This window comes from Diceros bicornis, chromosome 37, assembly GCF_020826845.1.
Source record: "Diceros bicornis minor isolate mBicDic1 chromosome 37, mDicBic1.mat.cur, whole genome shotgun sequence".
In the NCBI taxonomy this organism is placed as follows: Eukaryota; Metazoa; Chordata; class Mammalia; order Perissodactyla; family Rhinocerotidae; genus Diceros; species Diceros bicornis.
Genome location: NC_080776.1, coordinates 23,775,342 through 23,799,076, shown reverse-complemented (window position 1 = coordinate 23,799,076; position 23,735 = coordinate 23,775,342). Strand labels below are relative to the sequence as shown.

At 50.3% G+C, this 23,735-nt stretch overlaps 1 protein-coding gene across 11 annotated transcripts in view; it reads right to left on the bottom strand.

The window, feature by feature from the left end:
- Window positions 1–3,165: 3,165 nt before the first annotated feature.
- The window catches only part of AGAP1 (ArfGAP with GTPase domain, ankyrin repeat and PH domain 1), a 561,575-nt gene continuing 541,005 nt past the window's right edge, over window positions 3,166–23,735 (bottom strand). For 10 of the 11 annotated variants that reach the window (XM_058533270.1, XM_058533272.1, XM_058533273.1 and 7 more), the window contains 2 exons: window positions 13,877–14,132; window positions 3,166–11,184 (listed from right to left, as the gene is read on the bottom strand). In XM_058533270.1, coding sequence (XP_058389253.1) covers window positions 10,981–11,184; window positions 13,877–14,132 — 460 coding nt within the window. In that variant the 3' untranslated portion in view covers window positions 3,166–10,980. The remainder of the gene's footprint in view (window positions 11,185–13,876; window positions 14,133–23,735) is intronic. The other variant, XR_009217063.1, reaches the window with a different exon arrangement.

The following is a 23,735-nucleotide window of genomic DNA, read 5'->3' as shown; positions in this document are numbered from 1 at the left end:
CATTCACTGGATAGTTGGGCTGGGCCCTGAGGCTCTGAGGGTGACCCAGACAGACCTCGGGCCGCGGAACGCCAGTGAGGTGCAGGGTGGGGGTGAGTTTCCCACAGTGAAATGCAGGACCAGCTGCAATGAGCACAGTGAGGGGCCAGGAGGCCCAAATGCAAGAGCAGGGGGCCCGACTGAGCCGGGCTGCGGGTGGGCAAGGCCTCTTTGAGGAAGGGACATCTCACTGGAGACCCTGAAGATGCGAAGGAGCCAGCTGCACAGAGTGGGGTCTTCCCAGGGAAGAAGGTGGACAAAGGTGCAGAGCAGGAGAGGGGCCAGGATGCTGGGGTGTGGCTGGAGCTGAGAGGGAGGGGCAGAGGGGCAAGAGGAGCAGGTGAGGGGGGTGGGAGGGCAGTGCGGGCAAACCAGGGGGGCCACCTTTAGGATTGCAGGCTCCCTGTCAGAACAATGGGAAGCTGGGAAGGGGTTTCGAGCATGGAACAGCAAGCTCAGACCCCCAGGAGAAGAGGGGTATGGCGGGGACCAGAGTGGGCAGGGGAGCTTGGGAGGGGAGGAGGCAAGGAGGCCCAGGGCTGGCCTCTAGATGGTTCCTAGCTCAGTGTGTCGAGACTGCGGTGAGGGGTCCGTTTGAACTTGTTCCTTCAGATTCTGTAAATTACAGTTTGCCCCCAACCTGAATACTTCCTAATTTTTAATCAATCTGTTCATTAGTTTATTAATCAATTTGCCCATCATTTCTTCAATTTTAGTGTGAAAAACGTTAATAAGAAACTCAACCACTTTCTTCAAAGTCAATGGCAAACTGTGAGCTTTAAAATGTACCTCAAAATAACTTTTTAAAAATACATACTTATGGAGAAAAAGTGGACAGTAAAATATAAAGAGGAAATAGAAACCATCCAGAACTCCCCAGAGAGGGAGATGGCATGGCTAACATTTTGGATTTTTTTTCTGGATATAAAAATATCTTTATTTTATAGAGGTTAGTCTTATATATACTTCTGTATCCTAAATTTTTATTTACATTGTATCATTTCCCCACGTGATAAACACAGTTTGAAATGACTCATCTTCCCCTTTATAGAGGGACCGTCATTTAACTAGCCCCCTACTGTTAGACTCTATGATCCTTCCCCATATTTTATTATAAATATCCAAGTCATGAAAATCTTTTAGGAAATTTTGAAGTAGTCACATTACTCCTTGACCAGATTCCTAGGCACTGGATTCATTCACATAATCAGCACTTATTTACGGAGCCCCTGCTGTGATGAAGACGTTGTCTGGGCCCTGGATCCTGGGCCAGAAGGAAGATGTTCAGAGCCTTTGTACACAATTCATACCTCTCTGCAGAAAGGCTGTTTTACTTTGTTTTCACCAACAGCATGTAAGTGACAGTCCCATTGTGGCCAGGCCAGAACTGTGTATGATCACTTTAAAAATCTTGGCTATAAAATCTAGACATTCACTCTTGCTTTTGTTTCCTGACTTGACAGATCTTGCCAGGGCATTGTCTCAAGTACCTTGTCTTGGAAAGGTGAGCGATTCAGATCCCCACTTGGGGCCAGAGAAGCTGTGGTCTCTCAGGAGGGCAATGGACACTCTGAGGTTGACTCAAGAGCACTGGAGGCAAAGGTGGGGACAAAGTCACAAATGGGGCCGCCAGGACAGATGAGGAGCCACTGAGCAGCAGCGAGGCCGGGGACAGCCCGCCCACCAGGCATCTCCCTGGGGGAGCGAGTGTTTGTTGACAGAGGATGTGTTCGAATGTCGGGGAACCAAAGGGTGGACGGGCAGAGACCGTGTGCTGCCTCCTCTACACCCGCTCTCCCCATCTTCCATACCACCAGACCCCTCCCCACTGAGCCGCCATGTGTCCCAGCTTCCTTTGTAGCCCTGATCAACCCGGGCCAGTCTGCCCAATGGTGTGTCGGTGGGGTCGTAAGTGGGGCTTTGGGGAACGCTGAATAAGAGGGGCCGATTCAGCCGCTGCTTCTCACCTTTTCTCTCCTTCCCACCTGGCATGCAGATGCTGGAGGGGAATGGTCCTCTGTGGGGGCCAGGAGGTAACACGTACCCATGAATGATGGCTGACCAGATGGTCTGGAGGAGGCTGGGCCCGGACGGCTTTCTAGAACTGTCTATGCCAGCCCTGGCCTGCCTACCTCCAGGTGTCTTCTCTTGTGTGGAAAAATAATCCCTTAACTTATTTAAGCCTGTTTTGTAAATCTGTTACCAAATACAATAGACAGATAACTAACAAGCGTGTAATGGAACTTTTTCCTTCTAAAAGCACTTTTCTTTGTCCTTCTTCTAATTATTTCCTAGAAGACAAGTAACCCTTGTGACATTTTGCATTTGGTCTGCTGGATGTTGTGTGAGCATGTCCCTGGGGGTCGCGTGACCATATGGCTGGGTGGGATGCTGTCCCCGGGGTGTGGCGTCCCATTCTGTGCTGGGACAGTCCACAAGGCACCTTGTGGTGCTGTAGGCCCCTCACGCCATGGGGAAATCTCAGCAGAAATGTAAATAGTAACGTGCCATGAGATCAGGTGGCTCTCTATTTATTGGCACAGAAGAGTGCCAGGGGGTGGGGTGCAGTGGGAGGACATCTGCCTGTCTCTTCTGCAGAGAGAAGCATACGGAAGGTGTTCACCAGACCGCTGACTGGGTGATGTCTGGGTGGTGGGATTTTGGGTGTTTGACTTTTCTGATTTTAGGAGTAAAGATATAATGTATTTTGTATGAGAAAACTGTAATAATATTAATATTCATGGTATTAATAATACCATTCTGCAATGGTTTTATTTCTTAGCCACCTGCTAAGTCCTTTCCACATATCCGGGGCAGTGTGCTCTAGTGCAAAGAGACTTCAGAAGCTTCTGGAACTTCTGGGCCCAGCCAATCACTGGCTGGGAAACCGCAGCCTCTCTGAGTTTCTTGTAAATGAAGGAGTCGGTCAAGATGCTCATGAGTGCAGCACGTGTGGGTCAGTTCCCTCACGCAGCGGCTGCCTAGGCCCAGCACAATCCCTTCCAGAAGCAGTGGCAGCCTCTTTTCTGAGCTACCTCACCTGGAAACAGAAACCCAATTAGTCTCTATAAATGACCAACCCCTTCCCCCTCAAAAAGCCCCCAACAAAAACCTCCATGGCAGTGGTGTAGATGTATTTTCAGTTCTTTATTAGAAAGAGGTCTCTACACTATAGCCACCTCTCTCCATTACTTTACACATTTTTCTTTTTCTTTTTTTTCCCCTTAGAATACTGTACAGCCGACACAAAAAATCCCAAGGCAGGGAAATACAAACTGGCATATTTAATCAAAACAAGATCATATGAAATAACAAGCAAAGTGAAATGTCTGTCAATGGTTTTAATTACAGTACAAATAATATAAATAAAGCATCATCGAGTCATTGTGAAACATAACCTTGCTGAATGAGGTAATATAAAAACAACGCCCCCAAAAAAAAAACAACTCATCTCTGGATAAACCGCAGGCTGCTCGTCCATCTTCTGTACATTGCTATTTACAGAAACAGAATAACATGCTAAGAGGTGTGTTGGGGCTGGGCCCTCCCTGCTCCCTCCTCGAAATGCCTCTCACCTTTGACCTGCTTGGGCTCCCCTTTCAGAAACAAACCCCGTGGCCAGAAGAGAAGCCAACTCAAAGTCAGGGACAGGAGAAGGGGGCTGTCTGGGGCAGGAAGCCACGCCCCGGAACCCACCTGCCTGTGGCTGGCCTGGCCAACCCTTCCAGCCCCTCCCAGGGCAGCCAGCCCATTCCCTTCGGGGCTCACCAGGGTGCCTTTGATCTCGTGCACTCAGCATGGTCCCCAGTGGCATCCTCCCCAGCATTTGGGTGCTCAGGCCTGGGCAGGAGCTGCAGCCTCAAGAATTTGATATCTTTTAGACACAAAAACCCAGTTGGAGGAGGGAAACCGTGATGCTTTGCAAGGTTTGAAGGCATCATTTCTAACATCAAGATGTGTGAACTGCCACAAAGCAGTTTCTAAATGTACCCCTTGCCCATCCGCCACGGAACAGCCCTGACCCTCACATGAGTCCGCCTGTGCACCCCCGTAACGGTGGTGGTGAGAAAACTGCTGGGACCCCAGGGGGTGGGGCTGGGAGGTGCGTGCTGTGCTCTCGTGAGCAGTCAGGGAGAGCTAACTCCCCAGTCTGGCCCTGGCTCTCGGCACCCTTGGTCCATTCTGTCCTCCCACCCCCAGAGAACCCAGGCAGGACGTACATTTTCTGAGGGCGACTCGGTGGAATGTTAGGGGCAGAGCTGAGAGCAGTGGCTGTCAGCTGGGCTGCTGCCAGTGTCTTTGCAAGAGGCCTGTCACTCAGGGATTCTATGTACAGGTGCGACACCAGGGTGGAAAGACCTGGGACGTCCTTCATCGAGCTCCTACATTCAACATTTTACACAAGCCATCACTAACTGAGTGAGCTTCTAGGGGCCGGGACAACACCTTTTTACAAGAGTTTTCGAACCAGCTCAGATATTAGCTTCCCAGGCCAGTGTGGACCCCGTCTGGCACCGGGAGGATCAGGGCATAATCTGAATTAGGGGCAACTGTTCCCGACAGCTGGTGTGTTAAGGGGGTCTGTTCTATTCTGAAGATTCCCCAACAGCCTCGAAGCTTGTTTGGTTCCTTTCTTTCACTTACATCTCAGGACAAAGGTCATGTAATTCCCTCTGACACTGAATTCTAGATCAGTCCTAAATGGACTCTGACAGGCGAGTCTCTATCACACGGCTTGATCACGACCCTCGGGGAGGTCCTTCTCTACAGATGCCACGTGCCTGGCCAAAATAAAGAAGGTGCCTTTGCCCACTCAGGAAGGCACCTTGCCTGGCACACGCTGAGTGGCTGCTGGGCGCTGGGTGTCACGTGGCTAGAAGCCAGGGCTCATCTGTCCATTTCACTGGGGCAGCTCCTGTCTGAACACCTGCAGCCTCAGAGCCACGGCCGCTCTCTCCTGGGCACGCTGGCCCCAACCCTGTAGTGCGTTTGGATGGGATGAGGGCCTCAGACAAGGACATTTTTACCAAACAGGCCCAAACCCCAAAACCAAATGCACTTCGTAAATGAAACTCGGTAAGGAGAGGTTTTCAAATTTACCGTCTCTGTACCTACCACTGCTTTGGGGAGGGTGCGTACTACACTGATGTAACTGAAACCCTTCTAAAACCTGGGCTTTTTAAAAATCACAAATTAAAAACTGACTTTTTGCTTTTACAGAATCCCCTACTGATGAAATGTGCTCTAATTTCAACTCTGACCCAAATTGAAAAACCCAAACTGGAAAAAAGTGTCAATCTATGTTTAAAAAGCAGCAGGTATTCAACATTAAAGAGGGAATCCATTAATATTTTTAAAAAATCTATTTAAGGACAGCACTTCTCTAAGGGGAAGAACATCGTGTTTTGCAAATAGTCAAGTCTATGTTGTCACATGTTATTTTTCCCTCGTGAGGTGAAGGTCCAACATGGGGGTGCTGGCCAGCCTGCACTGTTCTCTCTCATCGCGGAGGTCACAGTGACTACTTCTCGGCAGTGGTGGAGATAGAAGTCTGAGCACTGTTTCCACCTACCCCACCTGATAACCCACTCCCTTTCTCTCTTCTGCATAACTGGAAGGAATAGGATGTTTTGACTGAAAGGTAACCTGATTCCGATGCTTGAACGACAAAGGACCCATTGGTGGCACAGGGTAGAGCAGAGTGGGGACAGACGCCACCCCTCAGCAGCCCAGGTGAGTGGCCAGGCCCCCTGCCCACTGTGAGCAGCACAACTGGGGATCCTGGCCTGGCCAGGGCGCCCACACCAGACTCACTCAGCACGGGGCTTCCTGAAGAAAACCACTTGGGAATCCAAAAAAGAAACAGGTCAATAACGGCTAGAGGAGAAAAACGCAAGTCTTGATGCCAAAGGCCCTCACTCAGCTTTCTGGTGAAGGATGAGGGTGGACATCCCTTGGAGACACGACTTCACAACACGTGAAATCCATGTTTCAGGAGGCAGTTAGAGAGAAATCCTGTTTCCTGGGAAAGAGAGACCTGTATCTTCACGTTTCTATTCGAATTCTTTCCTGACCACTTTTCAGTCTATTTGCCTGAAGGACATAAATATAATCCAGGGGAGTTCTAGAAAAGGTGCACCAACATTGTGGGGCATGAAGGACGGAAACAGAGCAGATGTGGGGGCAGGGGGAAGCGGCCCACCCAGAGGTAACTGGTTTTCTCTCCAAATATCTTTGCCTTTTGGGACGTTTCTGAGACCTGACCATACTTACTCTTAGAGGATCTACATTATTTCAGGCCTCTGCACCTCCCTAGGCGGGAATGTGGATGTCCCCCTCTTGTTTCCAGAACATTCTAAATGCAAGGAGGAAGGGTTGGCAGAGTGGGAGCCACAGGGACACATGTCACTCGTGAACACAGCTCGGGCTGGGGGTCGGGCAGGACCCAATGGCCACTCTGGAGGAAGACAGTGCAATCACAAAGGGCAGGCACAAGTCGAATGTCACCCTTGAAAGGGACAAGAGCTGCAGTGCAGCGGACGCTCCCTATCCAATCACACCAGCTCAGTGAAGGAGAGGAGAGGCGGTAAGCCTAAAGCCACTCTCTGCCAGCCAGGGTGCTCTCCAGAAAGCTGATTTTAACAGGAATTAGGAAAATGACACTGAAATAAGGACCAATAGGTGAGGGTGTCACAGTAGCCTCTCGGTGACCCAAGGTGGCGTCTGCAGGAAAGTAGGCCTGTCCCAGCCAGCAACACAACAACAGGGTGTAGGAGAGAGAAGGGTCATCCTGGGATGAAAGCAACATTAGTGAATGGGACGAGGGTAAGACAACCCTCTCTCTGCCTCTGGAAAATCAAACTCAGAGGAAAAAAAAATGGAGGGTAAATTTTGGCAAGTGGGTGGTTGAGATGGTATGTGGGCAGTCTGGGCTCATTCCTCGGGGGAGAAGGCATCTCCGTGGGCAGGGGCCCACAGAGCACTGGTGGGCTTAGCACCAGAGGCTCAAACGGCGGGGGGCTGGCAAGTGTGCCGTCACCGACTCCTAGGGCGCTGGCTTGAGGATGCGGTGCCAGCTTGGGGACAGGTGTCCAGGCTGTGCTCTGGCTTCGGTCCTATCATTGTTTCTATTCTTAATAAACACTCTTGTCACCTGAACATCCAGACCCTGGCTGGGCGTGGGGCTGGCATTTATCACATTGGTCCCCACACCCTGCAAGGCCACGGCAGTTTCACAGATGAGGAGAGAGTCCTAGAAGCTGGATGCCAACCAAAGGCTGCATAGGTGGGACGGCAAAGCGAGGTGAACCCAGGTCTGCTTGGCCCCCGGGCTGTCTTTCTCCCTGGATGGTGTTTTTCCCTCACGAAGTTAGTGACATCTCCTTTGCAGACGTAGGAATGACCCTGTATGCGTGCAGGTGTCACAAAACTGGGAAGACCAGTGCCTACAAGGGATGCAGAGGCTGGGTCCAAGCAGACCTCGTCAGGCTGGACAAAACCTCAGAAGAGGGCGGAACTGCAAGGTCCTGCAGCAGTGCTGGCCGGGCTCACGGCCCTGCAGAGAACGCACCCACTTAAGAACTCCCATCCAGAGTAATTCAGTAAGAGCTATTCTCTTCTGCGCCCCACAGCCCCACGATCAGCAAGCACCCTGTTGTCTTCACCTGTTTTCTGGGATAATTACACCCAGTGTGCACTTCCTGGGAGACAGGAAACTACACCGATTCGTGGGACCAAAGACTCATGAATATGTCACTCGCTCACCCTCGAGGTGCTCACCTCCCGGGAAGGAGGAGATGGAAGGGGCCGGGACCATGCCTGGGGCTCCGGGCTTGGCAAGCCATCTGCTGGCCCCAGTACTTGAGGTCCACTTATGCGGGGTCAGAATCAAGGCTTCTTCCTCTGCAGGGTTTTCGTGGCCACAGAAGGAATCCGGTGAGGTCTGGGGTCCATGCAGACCACCCTCACAGCTACCTCACGTGTGACTGCCCTCTCCTGTGCCCTCCCCAGGGGGCGGTTTCTCATTAAGGGGAATTTTTAATTCTGAATTGAAACGGTTATGTGAATTCTGCAGTGGTGGCTTCCCATGTCATTGCCACTTCATAGAACTTACATGGGAATAAACAATGAAAACTCGACCCCCTTCCCAAACTGGTGATTTCTAACCCTGGCCCTGGTCTGCCTTCTCCGGCCTTGGTGTTAGTAAGGCCTTACGAGGGAATGAGAGTGGCGACAGCTCATTTGACACTGACATACAAACAGATTAGCCACCAGTCACCTTTATTTTAAAAGAAAACCCTTGAAACCCACTACCGCCTTTCCACTGTTGCCAAAACTCAGGCTCAAGAAAGCAGGCCTCCTCCTGGAGCAGATCAACATCGATAAAAATAGCAGAAGAGGGTCGAGCTTTCTAAGGAGGGATCAATGAAATCCCCAGGCGGGGGGGGGAGGGCAAAAACCAATCTAGTATTCAGGTCGTGAAAGGCTTAGTGAAAAAAGAAGTCATTTGGGAAAATATTATATTATAAACACATATAATAATATGTACACACTCATATACATCCCAAGAGAAGCCTTACAGGGAATTCTGTTTCTTTTCAAAAGAAGGCTTCACTATGATAAAGCATTCCTATAGTGGGAATTAACTACAATGAAATAATTTAAGAATTTCTTTTATACTATATCTGCGTTCACTATGGAAATTCTATGCTACAGGCTGTGCGGAGGCGGATGTGTATAGCTGGATTAGAACAGTAACGCGTTCTTCAAAAATAAGCAATCACTTTTTCTCTTCCTATTCACATTTAAAATAACTACACGGTGATAAAACACAGAATTAAAAATCGGGTGGAGGGAGTACGGACCTCAGACTCGTGGCTTCTGCACCTGTTATTCCTGGAAACTGCCGAGTTCCACTGAGCTGAATTAAGGTTAGGAATGTCCATGAGACACTGATCCACATATAAATTCTGTGTAAAGCTTTATTTTTTTTCCCCACTTAAATTTTTTTTTTTTAAAGTGAAAGAAGAGGAAAAACCCTTACAAAATAGAACGTTTACTATATGAGAGCAAGGGGCTTCCCCAGAGGCTGCCGGGTGAATGTCGCCCTGCGTTCTTGTGCTACATCAGTCTGGTGTCATCCTTCAATGTGACAACCCTCTTCCCCCGTCTACTGCCAAAGGGCTCGAGGCACAGTCCCCCTCTTTTTTTTTTAACCTAAGGAGTCATGATTTGGGTTACTATGTTTGGCCACCACGTTGAGGGTGGCTGAAGTCTGAGGCAGCCCGATACCACGATGACAGCAAATCAGGTGACATACTAAAATGGAGGGCCTGGCTGCCAAGGAAAAGTCTTAGGGATTCTCATGAGCCAGGCTCTGCTACAGAATGGTGGGTGGCAGTCACCATCTACCTTTGCAAAGCACCTGGGGCCAGTACCCAGAAAATCACCCCCTCCCCTGCCATAGCTCCTTCCTCTGGGTTGGCAAAACTGGTGTCAGATCTAAATCGTGCTTCTCAACAATGAGGAATCACATGCTTCTTTCCCCCTCTCTCATATGCTTCAGTGTCTTTTTTTTTTCTTTCTCGATTTTAATAAGCAAATTGTACCACTATCTTATTCTGATATGTTCCTTTTTAAAAGCTGTATATCACATTAATGGAAGTGTTTACTGCTGGGAATATTTTCCATGTACAATGATCTGTAACCCTCTTATCTCAACTAGTTGCATATTATTAGTTCACATCCAGTTCAATTTATAAATTAACAGAGGTGCCATTTGTCTGTACAAAAATCAATGCATATTTATGAACTTCTTTTATTCAAATAGATTTTCACACATCTTATCTAAAGATATAATACAGAAGCTTGTGTGACTTGGGCAACGTGGCCCAGGAGTGACTAAGACCCAAGACATCCGCCTTGGCCAAAAGACATAAAATCTCTCTCACGTTTGGGGAAAAAAATAGCCTTTTATGCATGGACTTAGTTTACTAAATGCACTCGAAATGTTATTATTAGCTGAATTTGTGATTTCCTTTTGAATTTCCGAGTTACTCTTATTTATTTTTTCATTTTGTTTTTGCACCAAGGAGAATGCAGTCCAATAACATTCAGCGACTGATTTCTTCTCTTTGGACTGAAAAATTAAACAGATACTAAATTATGACAGTGAATTTAGAAAGGAGGGCTCCAAGGGCTCGAAAGAACATGCCTGGGATAATCGGATGCTTCTAAGAGTATTGCAATCACATCACGGCAATCATCGGAGCGTGCGGCGTAATACCTCCTCAGCTAATATGCTTTCTTCTCGGTGATGACTAATCACGTTCTATTAAACAGCGGTAATGCTGGAAGAGCTCAACTATACAAGTGTAATGAAGCCAGTATTCTCCCCGGACAGATTAGCTACAACTGATTTGACACATACCATCATAGGGGCTTCAAACCTGACAAACTCTGCTTGCTTCTGATTTATGCCGTCAAGCTCCTCAGAGAAGAGATGAAACCCAAGCGTTCCGTTTGGTAGAGGTGAAATGTACTGATGTGCTTAACAGCCAGTTAAGGAGAGGTACCCCCTCTCCTCGCCCCCCCTCCCCCTCTCGTCCCGTCCCTTGTGCCGTGCTCTGTCGACGGGCCACGGGGACAAGGGTCCCGCGCTGCCGTGTGCTATCATCAACCCACCCAGGCCCTCGGTCGCTCCTGTTTGCCGATCAGGGGGGTTTATGAGAAAGAATCGATTCTGCAGCCTCCTGGCCTCCTCTTCACCCCGTGAGGACTGTCTAGGTTTGGTGATTTCGTTTGGGGTGGGTGGGTGGGTGGCAGGTGACCACCAGGAAGAGTGAGGGGACGCGACAGGACTCACATGCTGTAACTTCCAGGGAGAGCTCGAGAGGCTGCGGGTGGCCCAGGCATGGCGGGGCAGGTGGGCGCAGACGCCCCTCAGATGATGGTGGGCACCCTCCCGCTGCTGTTGTTCCGGTTATTGTTCTTCCTGGACAGGTTGGGGGTTGCCATGAGCACGAAACGCTCATCGGGGCAGCCGTACTGCAGCAGGACATCGATGCACTCCTGGCTGGAGGCCTGCCGTGCGTAGGCCAGCGCGGTGTTCCCATGGGCGTCGCGGGCCATGACGTCCACCCCGTACTGCAGAGGCAACAGAGCCCACGTTAGCATCACTGGGGAGGGAGGCACAGCTGCCGGGGGCGACAGAAGGAGGGGACCGGGCAGCTTTCTTCAACCTCTGTGTGCAGCCTGTGCACGGAGAGGGACCAGCTGGGGATGGGCTGCAGATGAACTGGCTGGGGAAGTGGACTGTCACGTGTGGGTGGCACAACCTGGCCCTGTGGTGGATTCTTTTAAGGAAAGAATGTGCTCTTTGCAACTAAAAGCCCCTCCTTTATGCAAAAGAAACAGACCAAGGAGAACTCTAGTTTTGCTATTTCTATTTCGACTTTCCAATTGTAAAAATACTCACTTTTTTAATCTCACAGGCAATCCATTTTCATTGTAGGAAATACACAGGTAACACACATAAGCGCACCAAGAGAAAAAGTCACCTATAATCTCACTCTTCAGAGATTAACTTGGTTAATATTTCAGTGTATTTCCTTCTAATGGTTTTTCTTTGAATCTAAATGCATATATGCATAATTGAGATAAAATTTACACAAATAATTTGCAATCTTTTTCTTTATTGAGCACTATACTGTGATCATTTTCTCACATCATTAAAAATTATTCAAAAGCATGACATGTAATAGCCATATAGTAGTCCTCCACATGAACATAATTCAGTTACTCTGTCCTCAGTTGCTGCACATTGTGTTTAAAAATTGTCATTGGTAGGGGCCGGCCCCGTGGCTTAGTGGTTAAGTGCGCACGCTCCGCTGCTGGGGGCCCGGGTTCGGATCCCGGGCGTGCACCGACGCACCACTTCTCCGGCCATGCTGAGGCCGCGTCCCACATACACATACAGTCCCACATACAGCAACTAGAAGGATGTGCAACTATGACATACAACTATCTACTGGGGCTTTGGGGAAAAAAAAGGAGGAGGATTGGCAATAGATGTTCGCTCAGAGCCAGTCTTCCTCAGCAAAAAGAGGAGGATTAGCATGGATATTAGCTCAGGGCTGATCTTCCTCACAAAAAAAACAAAAATGTCATTGGTATAAATAGTGCTGTGATGGACATCCTCACATCGAATCTTTCTCAGGATCTCTGATTATTAGGGTGATGACTAGAAGGGGAAATACTAGGTTAAATTACACAAACATTTTTAAGCTTCTTGCTCTTGAAAAAGGGTGGACTGACTTCCACTTCCACCGCAATGTCCGGGAGTTGTCCTGATCACCCTCTCGTCCGCATGGAGCATCACCATCAAAGGAACTCTTGGCCAATTTGAGAGGGAAAGACAGCACGCAACTTGTTATGGACTGAACTGTGTCCCCGCAAATTCATATGTTGAGGTCCTAACCCCCAGTACCTTAGAATGTGACTGCATTTGCACATAGGGCCTTTGAACAGGTAATTAAGGTTAAATGAGGTCATATGGGTAGGGCTCTAATCCAATAGGACTGGTGTCATAAGAAGAGGAAGAGACACAAGGGATGCACGTGCACAGAGGAAAGGCCATGTGAGGACACAGAGAGAAAACAGCCGTCTGAAAGCCAAGGAAGGAGGCCTCAGGAGAAGCAGACCCTGCCCTCACCTTCACCTTGGACATCTGGCCTCCGGAACTGTGAGAAAATAAACGTCTGTCGTTTAAGCTGCCCAGTCTGTGGCTAGGGCTGAGCTGACCACGACACAATTGTTAAAGTGAAGCTGAACAGTTGAGTGATTTTGGTACCTGTGCATCTAATTCTCCCATCACACCCATCATAAGGCAGATGAAAATGTCGACACTGGTATCATGCTCAGCTGTGTGGGGCAGACCCATCTCCTGCTCTGGGGGTGGAGAGAGAAGAGCCCCCAGCAGGTGACCCACCTCTAGGCAGTGTCCCACTCCTGGGGAGCACACACCTCCCCTCCCTACCCAGGGACCCTCTTGCCAGGCAACTCTCTGCCACCCTTTGATGGGGATTCGCCACGGCTGAAGACCCCAAAGCTGTGCAATTAGCCCCCGTGCAGGGTGCATGGGCTTCTCAGAAGCAGCTCCTGGCCTGCACAGACAGGGCCTCTCTTTACAATCACTTTCTCCCTTTCTTCTCCCCATTCAAGCTGCATGACAAATGCTTTAATAGAAATTTACAAAATAATTTTCCCCAGTATAAATTAATCAGAACAGTCCAGAAAAAGCCCTTTGACAAACTCCTACCACATCAAACCTCAAAGTTTAGGGTCTAGGATTTTTGGGTTACATGAATGAAAAGCCCCCAAATTTGGTAATGGGAAAAGCATATAAACCATTCAGTTTATATCCATCCTCCCACCACCCCACCGCAAAAAGATGATGGGAGTTTTTGTAAAAGGAACAAGAGGGATACCACCAACCATGCTTGACCCAAGGCGTAATCAAAAAGATGAACTGTGCAGAAACTCTAGTGAATGCTGTGCAGAGAGGACCACTGTCTCCTCCGAAGGAGAACATGTCCCTTGACTTCATTCCTCCCATGAACCGACTTTATTCCTCCCTTTTATCAGTCCTTCTGGTGGTACCTTCACACAGGTGAGCCCAAAAGGCAGGGGCCTCCACACTGAAACCTTAAACTCCCTATTCGTTATTGCTTCCCATTTTCAGGTTAGTAACCACAGCCTTCCACCAGAAAGATGCCCAGGCAGCAGAACAGAGCACCCACAGTGACTCCAGTCTCCACCGGGCACATGGGCGACCTACCCAGATCAGGAGCTGGGCCAGGACCACGTTCCCCTTTCGGCAGGCCAGGTGCAGAGCTGTGCGGCCGTCGCCCTCCCCGCAGGTCTCGTTCACCTCGTCCCGGGAGCCGTGCGCCAGCAGCAGGATGACCGCCCGCAGGTCCTCGTCGGCGGTGGCCCGCAGCAGGTGTTGGCCCAGCGACAGCTCCGTGCACGGCAGCGGGGCCAGGAAGAGCTTCTGCTCGTACTTGGCCCGGATCCACCGCTCCTTCTCTTCCCTGCAAGAGCCACCAGACAGGCGCGGTCACAATCAGGCAGGACAACCGAGGTGCCACCCCTATCCTGGGACCCACAGCACCGAGGGGGAAGCGAAATAGCAGGAGACAAGGGTCTTTGCTAGCACAAGGAAGCCCCCTGGGAAAGGTTTACCCATGGTTCACAAAGTGGGGTTCCTTACCAGCAGCGTCAGCACCACCTGGGGACCTGTTAGAACGCAGATTTTCAGGACCCTCCAATCCCCCTAAATCACGAGCCCTGCAGGGGGTTCTGATGCCCTGAGGTGTGAGGACCACGGAGGCCCCCAGCCTCGAGCTCTCATTTGATTTCTTTTGCTTTTACGCAGAGGCTGTGGCCTGCAAGAACCACCCTGCTGCCCGGGAGCTGGCAGAGTGCAGGAGGACGCCACAGGCCCAGAGGTCCGCTCCGCTGTACGCAACGACAGTCGTGAGTCGGGATTAAAGGACGTTTCACTGGAGTCGTGGGGTCAGGGTAGCCGTGCGCTGCCCCCACCTGGGTGTGACCTCTGCTCTCAGCTCTTAACTCACCTGCCCGGGCGGAGGTGTGTGTGAACTCCTCGGGGTCTCTAAACGCTTCCAGTTGAAGAAAACATTGCTATAGACCCACATGTGAAAGGGAAGAGACTCCAATGGGGAGGTTTAGAAAAGAGACAGAAGCTAAACCTAGTTGCCATGCCCAATTGCGTCGTCTCTCCGGACACTGGGGGAAGGCTTAAGTGGAGAACATCAAGAATTCTCTAAATGACAAAGAACGGCTGGGTTTTCTGAGGGGAAGTGTCCTAGGGCCCAGCCTAGGAGACAAGCCAGGTGGCCCCCTGAGGCCAGAGCTGAGGTAGGGGTGCAGAGGAGAGGATGAAGTGGGGAGGGGAGGGGGGCGGCCTCGGGGACGCAGAGAGTCACAACGATGGCAGCTGGTGCCCCCTTGCCCACGGCACAACCTTCTGAGGATGAGTTTCCCGAGCTGGGTGGGTATGATCACAGGCCCTCTGCTCCTCGGGGTCCAAAGGAGACGGGAAGCTGCCTATGACATCTGGAAGGAGGGCTGAGAGAAAAAGAGGAGGGGGCAGGATGGGAAGAGGAGCTAAAAAAAAAGACAGAAAGAAAGAAACCAACAGCAAGGTGTGTTTATATTGACCTGAAGGAAAAGACCCCAGGAATCTATGCCTGCACTGTGGATATTAATGGTGGATTTTGGTTTTGGGTTCTCAAAAAAGGGCTGAAGAGACACTGAAAACAGCTCAGCAATCCTCAAGACTGCAGCATAGCTAGGAAAAAAAAGAGCAAAAAAATGCAAAAGATGTAAGTGAGATTTCACAAGTAGCTCTTGAAATGGGCGAGTCAGGAGAAGAGAGCGGGGAGGCGCAGGGGGGCTCTGTGAGGCCCCGACACATGCTTTCTGATGAGGATGATGACAGAAGAAAGAAAAGCCCTACAGATAAGAGGTGACTGTAATTACCCACCAAGACTTAGATAATACACTGATTCACAATGGCCTTCTCCTAAAATTCGGCATTTTCTCCGGGGGAATCGTCAGGGTACATAGCTACAACTCCAGAGAGAAATCACGCGGGGCCCCCTCAATGCTCTAGAAAGAAAACTCATTACCCAGGGCGTTGTTTCTTCCCGAGCACAGAAAAAAGGCCTTGCTTCCACCTTTTACCCGTGTTTACATTGCTGCCAGTGATCCAGTGTCGGGTGAGCCCTAATCTGTTTTTAAATACTTAGGCAAACAAATTCTTCCAGGAGTAAATCTGGATTAGTTTTGCTTCACTTCCTGGTACATGTGAGCGACCCCAGGGTGACCCCCGACCCTTTTCATCCGGAGATTTCCAGGACAAACACTCGGCTACAGCTGAGAACCCCCAGCAGCACCCACAAACGTGGCGCAGCTCAGAGGCAGCCCGCACGCCATCCCCTCTCGGGCCGAAACACAAGCACAGAAGTGCCAGCCCAGTCTCGGAAATCCGGGGTATGGTGAGAGACGACCCCCCATACACGGTGCTTTGCATGTTATTTAAAGACTTTATTTAAAAGGTATGAAACAGACATTGATGCATTTCACAAAAACACCAAAGAGAAAGAGCCCAACGTGAATTAAATGCAAAGGGACAATGGCGAAGGCTGCATCTGGATCTTCAAGTTGCAATTGCTAACTCTTGTTTTTTGGTATGCGTTAAAATCAGAACTGTGTTATTCTGCTCCAGTTGATTTTAATATTTGTTGCCAAATCATCCATGGATAAACCAGAGAACTGACCACAGTAACTACAGTCCTAACAGTACTTATTCCATTTTCTAACATTCGAATATCCTGGCCAAAGAATGAGCACGACCCCCCAGCTTCCGGATCCTCTCCTGTCATCAGCGGGTTCTCACAGGGACATGTGGGTGACTTTCTGTCCTCGGAGCTGTCACTCCACAAAAAAGCTCACTGGAATACACTGAAATCGACACACGTCTGAATGATGATTCTGTTTAAACTGTTTTGCTTCTACAAATCAGTGTTGTTTACAATACATGATAAAGGCGGCTCCAGGTTTTGTGGAGCTGAAAATTCATACTATTTTGGGAGCCTACTTGAAGAGAAGACTCTAATATTGTGTCTATGATGTTAGGAACAGGGCCTCGGAGAGGGTTCATGGAAAGCCTTGGCTTCATTAGCCTCACAGTGGACCCACCTGCAACATCGCAGGAGTTGGAGCAGGCTGACTATTATTTTTTTATTTTATTTTTTTGTGAGGAAGATCAGCCCTGAGCTAACATCCATACTAATCCTCCTCTTTTTGCTGAGGAAGACCGGCTCTGAGCTAACATCTATTGCCAATCCTCCTCCTTTTCTTCCCCAAAGCCCCAGTAGATAGTTGTATGTCATAGTTGCACATCCCTCTAGTTGCTGTATGTGGGACGTGGCCTCAGCATGGCCGGAGAAGTGGTGCGTCGGTGCGCGCCCGGGATCCCAACTGGGGCCGCCAGTAGCGGAGCGCGCGTACTCAACCGCCAAGCCACGGGGCGGGCCCAGGCTGACTATTATTGATAAGGGCTCCGAACCTCCAACAACTCAGATACAGGAAACAGGCTCCATGCGATGAACTGTCCCTGAGGAAGACTGCAAGAGGACAAAACAAGGTGGCCTTCTCGGTGGTGTCCACCTCTCCTAGCCCCATGTCCACGTGGCCCCTCCCTCGACTATGGACGCCCCCAGTGTGGCTTTTATTATCTGATGGAAGAAGGCTCTTCACCAAAACTTCTTGTGCTATTCAAAAACAAGCTTTTGGGGCTGGCCCGGTGGCACAGTGGTTAAGTGCATGAGCTGCGCTTCGGTGGCCCGGGGTTCGCGTTCGGATCCCGGGCGTGCACCGATGCACTGCTTGTCAAGCCATGCTGTGGCAGCGTGCCATATAAAGTAGAGGAAGATGGGCACAGGTGTTAGCTCAGGGCCAGTCTTCCTCAGCAAAAAGAGGAGGATTGGCATCGGATGTTAGCTCAGGGCTAGTCTTCCTCAAAAAAAAAAAAAAAAAAGCTTTCAATGCTGGCTCCTGGGTCCTGCAGGACAGTGATGTGTCAGTGTTTTTTCAGACGCCAGGAGGAGGCCAGAAAGCTAAGGGAGGCCACAGGGCTTCAAGCCTGCGTCAGGTGTTCTTTTAGCAGCTGAAATCCAGCTAGTAGGCATGAAGGACTCAGACATGAACATTTGGGTTTTTTGTGTGCTAATTCAGCTACTCCCATTCACGCATAAGCATTTATTATTATTTAGAGCCCATTTTCTGTGGTCACTGCTCACCCTGACAAAGTCGGGGGAAAGCTTAATTGTGTGTGCTTTCCACAGCGGCCAAAGGGAGGGAAAAGAGAACCGACATTGGGCCAAGAGGCTGTGGTTTTCGCCATTAGAGCGATTGGGGTTTATGAGCCTGCTTTGTTCTGCTCTGTGTTGTAGAGTTTTGCAACTTCAGTTAACTTCTTGGACTCTCCTTTCCTCATCTGTAAAATGGGCAGAGTGATGTCTACAGCAGGCAAGGTGGTTTTGGGATTTGAGGTCACATGTTTGGATGATGTGCTGGCCACCGTGGTCACTCCACAAGTGTCAGCTGTTGGTGTTGTTATGATTGAAGAGAAGAATGTCTCTAATGACTCACATTGATATCAAGCACGTAAGAGCTCACCTGTGGAGGTGGTGTGTGTGACAAGAGGTGCTGGTGGCACAGGGGTGGAGGTCAAAATGCCTGTCTGATGCTTTAGGTTTCTGATCCCAGTTGTCTGTAGATATGAGCCTCACGTAGTCAGTGTGCTTGGCAGGGGGAGGTAGGGCCCTCAGCCAGGGGCTTTGACAAACCCATCAGTGTCTTGTGAGTCCCCTCCCAGGGTACAGAGGGGCCTGAGACACTGGGATGAGGGGTGCTCAGCTGGGCCAAAACTGGTCAGCCCCTGCCCACAGCCTTGAGACGTTTAAAGTCTTCCTAAATGTTGTGGACTGAATTGTGTCCCCCCCTAAAATTCATATGTTGAAGCCCTAACCCCCAATGTGACTGTATTTGGAGGTAAAGCCTGTGGGAAGGTTGAATGAGGTCTTAAGGGTGGGCCCTAATCCAAAGGGAGTGGTGTCCTTCTAAGAAGAGGAAGAGACACCAGAGCTCGCACTCTCCGTGTGCACGCAGAAAGATAGAGGGAGCAGGCGCCGTCTGCAAGCCACAAAGAGGCCTCAACAGACACCATCCCTGCTGTCACCGTGACCTTGGACTTCCAGCGAGAAAATAGACGTCATTTAAGCCACCCAGTCTATGGCATTTTGTTAGGACAGCCCTAGCTGACTAAGATATTGGACAACCACATTCTCCTTCTTTCTCATTTGGCTTCTGTGCCAACAGTTAACACTCGAAAGATGGACACTCTGACAATGATTCCTTTTCTTCGAGAATGTTCTGTCTAAAACCATTCGCCCCCATGAAATCACGATGTCGAAGCACAAACAGTCTGACCGTGACTCTGATGTCCCAATCTTCCTTCTGGGATCTCCAGCTTGTCTTGGCCCGGCCTTTCGTTTTCCCCAAGGAAGGCCAGTTCAAGAGCAGTGTGGCCGGCAGTAGATCACCTCGCCTCATTCCAATCCCCTGGAGGCCCGCTGCTCACAGCCTCCGTTAGCTAATGAGCTAAAAAATGAATTATTGGCATGGCCGGCCGTCAGCAGAGAGGAGGAGGCCCGGCTCCTCATTGAGCCCCGTGCTGACACACCTTTAAATAAATCAACCACTCGGGAGCGGAGAAAATGAGAGTGGGCGACTCGTCCGAAAGACACCGATCTGGTCCCCAAAATAAAAAGAAAAGATACAATCAAAGGTGCAGTTGCAAATACTTTCTTTTCTTCTTGCCTAAAATGGAATCCCTTCCGTAGGTGGCCCTCCATGCCCCCCGTGCCCCGCCCAGGACACTGCCTGGTGTGTGAGCCATGGGCCAGCAAAGGATTCGGGGATCAGAGGGCAGGTGGGCCCAGGTCACAGGAGCTGTGCATCCACTGAGTCTTGGGGGGTCTGCCTGGCTCAGATATGCTCTGGTCCTGCAGCCTGACAGATGAGGCTTTGCCACACGTGACCTTGAGGGGTACTGACAGGGCCAAAGCTCCACGTGCCCTCCCCTCCCCAAAGACGATCCCTGGGACATGTCCCACCTGCAACCCGCAGATCTAGTGCCTGCCAAACGAGATCAACCGCCGGCACCAGTAAATATCACATGGCGCAGCCGATGAGGTGCGGTCTCCACGCCACAGGACCGCTCACTGGGACGATGCTGAGGGTGATGACAATGACGATGACTTTACTGACAATTGCTGATAACATCGGCTCTTAAAGGGACCCAGAGCACGTTACATGTTTTTACAAACAAGCCACATATCAAATACTGAGCAAAATGCACATCTGATGACAGAGTTGTGGCCATATTTTTGGAAATCGTGACAAAAAGGAAAAGCTTCATGAAAAAAAAAAGAGATGGGTCAATTTTGTTCTAAGTTTCTGAAGAGGAGGAAAGGGTAGAGAGTTTGGAATGGACAGACACAATTTTTCCTTTTTTGAAACAGGGTGTCTGGACTGTAAGACCTGGGGAATCCTGCACCATCCAGGTGGGACAAGCCTGTGGACGGAAGAAGAACCAGCCGGGGAGTTGGAGTGAGGCTCCCAGACTGGCACTGGCCTTCAAGATGGGCTGGCTGACTCGTGGTGGCAGGAGCTTGGCTGGGCCAAGGAGGATGGCCGCTGAGCTCCCTCAGCCTGCGGGGGGCCGGCTGGAGAGAGCAGGCAGGCTTCCCAGCCCACGTGTGCCTGAGGTGAGTGAGTGCTGACTCGGGTCCCATCCCACCCAGGGTGGCACTGACAACTCCCAGACGACGCACAGACAGCGAGGACAGGTGACTCAGCCCATGACAGGATCAAGGTTAGAGCTGAGAAAAGAAGGTTGGGAGGCAGTGGGACCGAGGATGGAAATGAGCATGTGTGTCTGCAAAATAAAACGTGCAAGGGCAGGGGGGTGAGAAAGCAGAGCTTCGTTCCAACCTCTGTGGCAGGACCCAGGGGTAGGGCCCATCCACAGGTGGGGGCTGCCCTGGACTCTGTCTAGGGTCACGGGGTCCAATCCTGGGGTGAGGGCCACTGTGCCTGGCAATAGAAGACCCTGCAGTGCTTGGCTCTAGGGGACACATGAGGGTCACTGATGAGCCAGAAGAGGTCTGGGATGGAGGCATCTGGAAGCCAAGAATGCCACCAGGGCTAGACCAGCCCTGTGACCACATTGTTGATGATTACGATGACAAGACAGCAACCGCTTGTGAGGGCTTGTCTGTCTTCAGGTAACTGCAGGGGTGTCACGGGAAGGGTTGGGCGTCCCTATCACCTCAAGCTGCCCAGTACGGGAGTCGGTCGCTTCTTGTCCCAGTGAGTGGAAACGCGGCAGGGGGATGCCTTCCCTGCGTAAATTTATTAGGACGCTGCCCTTAACAAACTTTGCTGTTTTATAAGAAACCTTAAGCGTTTCTCATCATTTCTCCACTTTCATTTACAATTCTGCATGAGCCCAGTGATGGGCCTTTGGTGAGCAATCCATGGACATGTGTTTATACACAAGTGAAGAGTCACTATTGAAAAAGGTGGACTCTGTCACACAGACTAGGAAAATCATCAACAGTGTCAGAGCTAACGTTTACTGAGTACTTACAGTGTGTCAGCCATTGGGCTAGGCCTTTTGTAAATTACCTGGTTTAATTCTGACAACACCTGGTGAGATAGGTGCCACCATCACCCTCATTTTCAAAGGCAAGCAGGTGAGCCATGGGGAGGTGAAGAAGTCACCCCAGGTCCCCCACCCGAGACGGCCGAGCAGCTGACCCCGGTGGTTACTGCCTGAGCTCTTCTCCAGGCTCCGCTGCCCTCCGAATAAGGAAACTTGATTGCGTCTGCATGGCCACTGCCTGGGGTGCAGGATTTCAGCCGGGTCCACAGTACCACTCTGCCCACTCTCAACCCCTGACTCTTCTCTCTGGCGAAGGGTTGGGTGTGAGTCGCTTCAGAGAGCGACTCTAGAGCTCGGCCACCCAATGGGGCAGTGCAAGCCAGACACTGGCATTTAAGTTTAAATTAATTACACTAACAAAAATTCAGTTCCTCTGGACACATCTCACACATGTGGCTGGTGGCTGCTGTCTTAGATAGTGCAGATGGTCCAGAACACTTCCATCACACGGATCTAGAACATCTCCATCATTGCAGAGGATAGCGCAGAGCTAGACAACCTGTCCATCTTTCCTTCCCATGTTTTTCCTTACCAAAATTATTCAGGAATAAACATAAGCGCAGAATGAAGAGAAAGGAAATCACAAGTGTGGGAGAAAAACTGAGTGGAAAGGAGAACAATACAGATAGCAGTACTCGAGACAGAAATGCCAGAACAATACAGATAGCAGTACTCGAGACAGAAATGCCAGAACAATACAGATAGCAGTACTCGAGACAGAAATGCCAGGACATGTGGCTCCCCGGGCACCAAGGCTCTCCAGGCAGCCGGGTCCCAGAGGGAACCTGGGTCACCGTTGGTGGCGATGACTGTCACGTGAGCATCGCAAATCCTTGTAGTAAGTGAGGAGCAAAGTGAGGGCAAGTCTCAAAGATCCTTGGGGAACCCGAGAGCTGAGGAATAGTCGCATCTAGACCCGGGCACCTTCCTTAGAGAAATGATGCAGTGCTCTTTCTCCATTCCTCACACATTTGAGGGCTGCAAGGATGTAGTCACACTTAACTCCCATCATCAGCTGCGTTTTGGGTCTGGCAGGGAGGGCTCAGCAGTCTGCCAAGGGGTAACGAGGTTAATGAGTTGGATTCCCAGAAAAGACAGTTTTTAACAAATAACCACAAAGCTTCTGACTGGCTTTCGACACTGCTTTGTGGTGCTCCAGGAGACGCGTCATTAGGAGCACAGACACGGAGTAGTGACCAGGTGCCCCACAGGTCTTCTCGGGAGCCATCATGGAGGCAGGACCGACGACATTTTGGGGTGGAGTGAGGAGCGGTCCTGTGGTGGTTTTGGCCTCAGCTTTCCTTCCAATCTCCACAGACGAGGCTTTCTCTGGACGCTTCTATAAAATACTGAGCAACAATGGCCTTTCTTGAAAGCCCCCGCCGTGTCAAGTCTAATGTGTTCATTTTTATGGGAACCCCTCCCCTCCAAATGTGAAAAGGCCAAGAACTTTTTCTGGTGCCTGTCACTTGTCACACAATTCCTTTTCAAAACATCTTTTTTTTCCCCTTCACGGGATGGGAGAGGATTTTTCAACACTGATTTTAAAGGAGACTCTGTAGCAAAGTATATCAGGGCAGAGGAATATGCTTAGGGGTGAGGAGGAGAAACCGGAGGAGACCTGTCTGGTTTTCCACGGTGACCAAGAGGAGAGGAAGGACAGAGGAAGGGGAAAGAAAGGGCTAGCTAGCAGCAAGGAATTTCCAAAGTGTCTTTCTGCCTCAAGCAAAACAGGAACTGGGAGGGGAGGCATGGAAGAGGGGGCTGGAACAATATGTTAGGAAAACAGAGGGGGCTTCCTCTCTCTGCAGGGGGAGACTGGGGCCCACCACGAGCTGAGCGCTGAGCAGTTGGCTGCCCCTGGCCTGCATGCCTTCTCCCCTGGCCGCGTTGCTAGGGGGCAGGTTGCGGGGCCAACAAAGACGATGGATATTTATTCCTTAATTACCGAAGGCTTTTAAGAAACTGGCCACTGTAAATCCCGCATGCAGAGAGCAGGAGGCAACGGACAGGGATTTACGCTCACAGAGCAAAGAAAATAAATATCGTGCCTGACTTCTGATCAATATTATGAGTGTTTTTGCCAACCCCGCAGGGTGTTTTATGAGCTCAGAGGAACAGAACAGGATCATTATTAATTAAATAAAGTCAACTGTATTAGGCTTATTACTTCTGTGAGACACAGTTAAGACTGGCACGGGAGGGCGAGATCCTGCGCCCAGGTGCATGTGGGCTCAGCCCTGCGTCGCCCCAGAAGGCAGTGGGTAAGAGTGCCAATCACCATGAGCAGAGCTTGGTCTCGTCCCTGTACCTG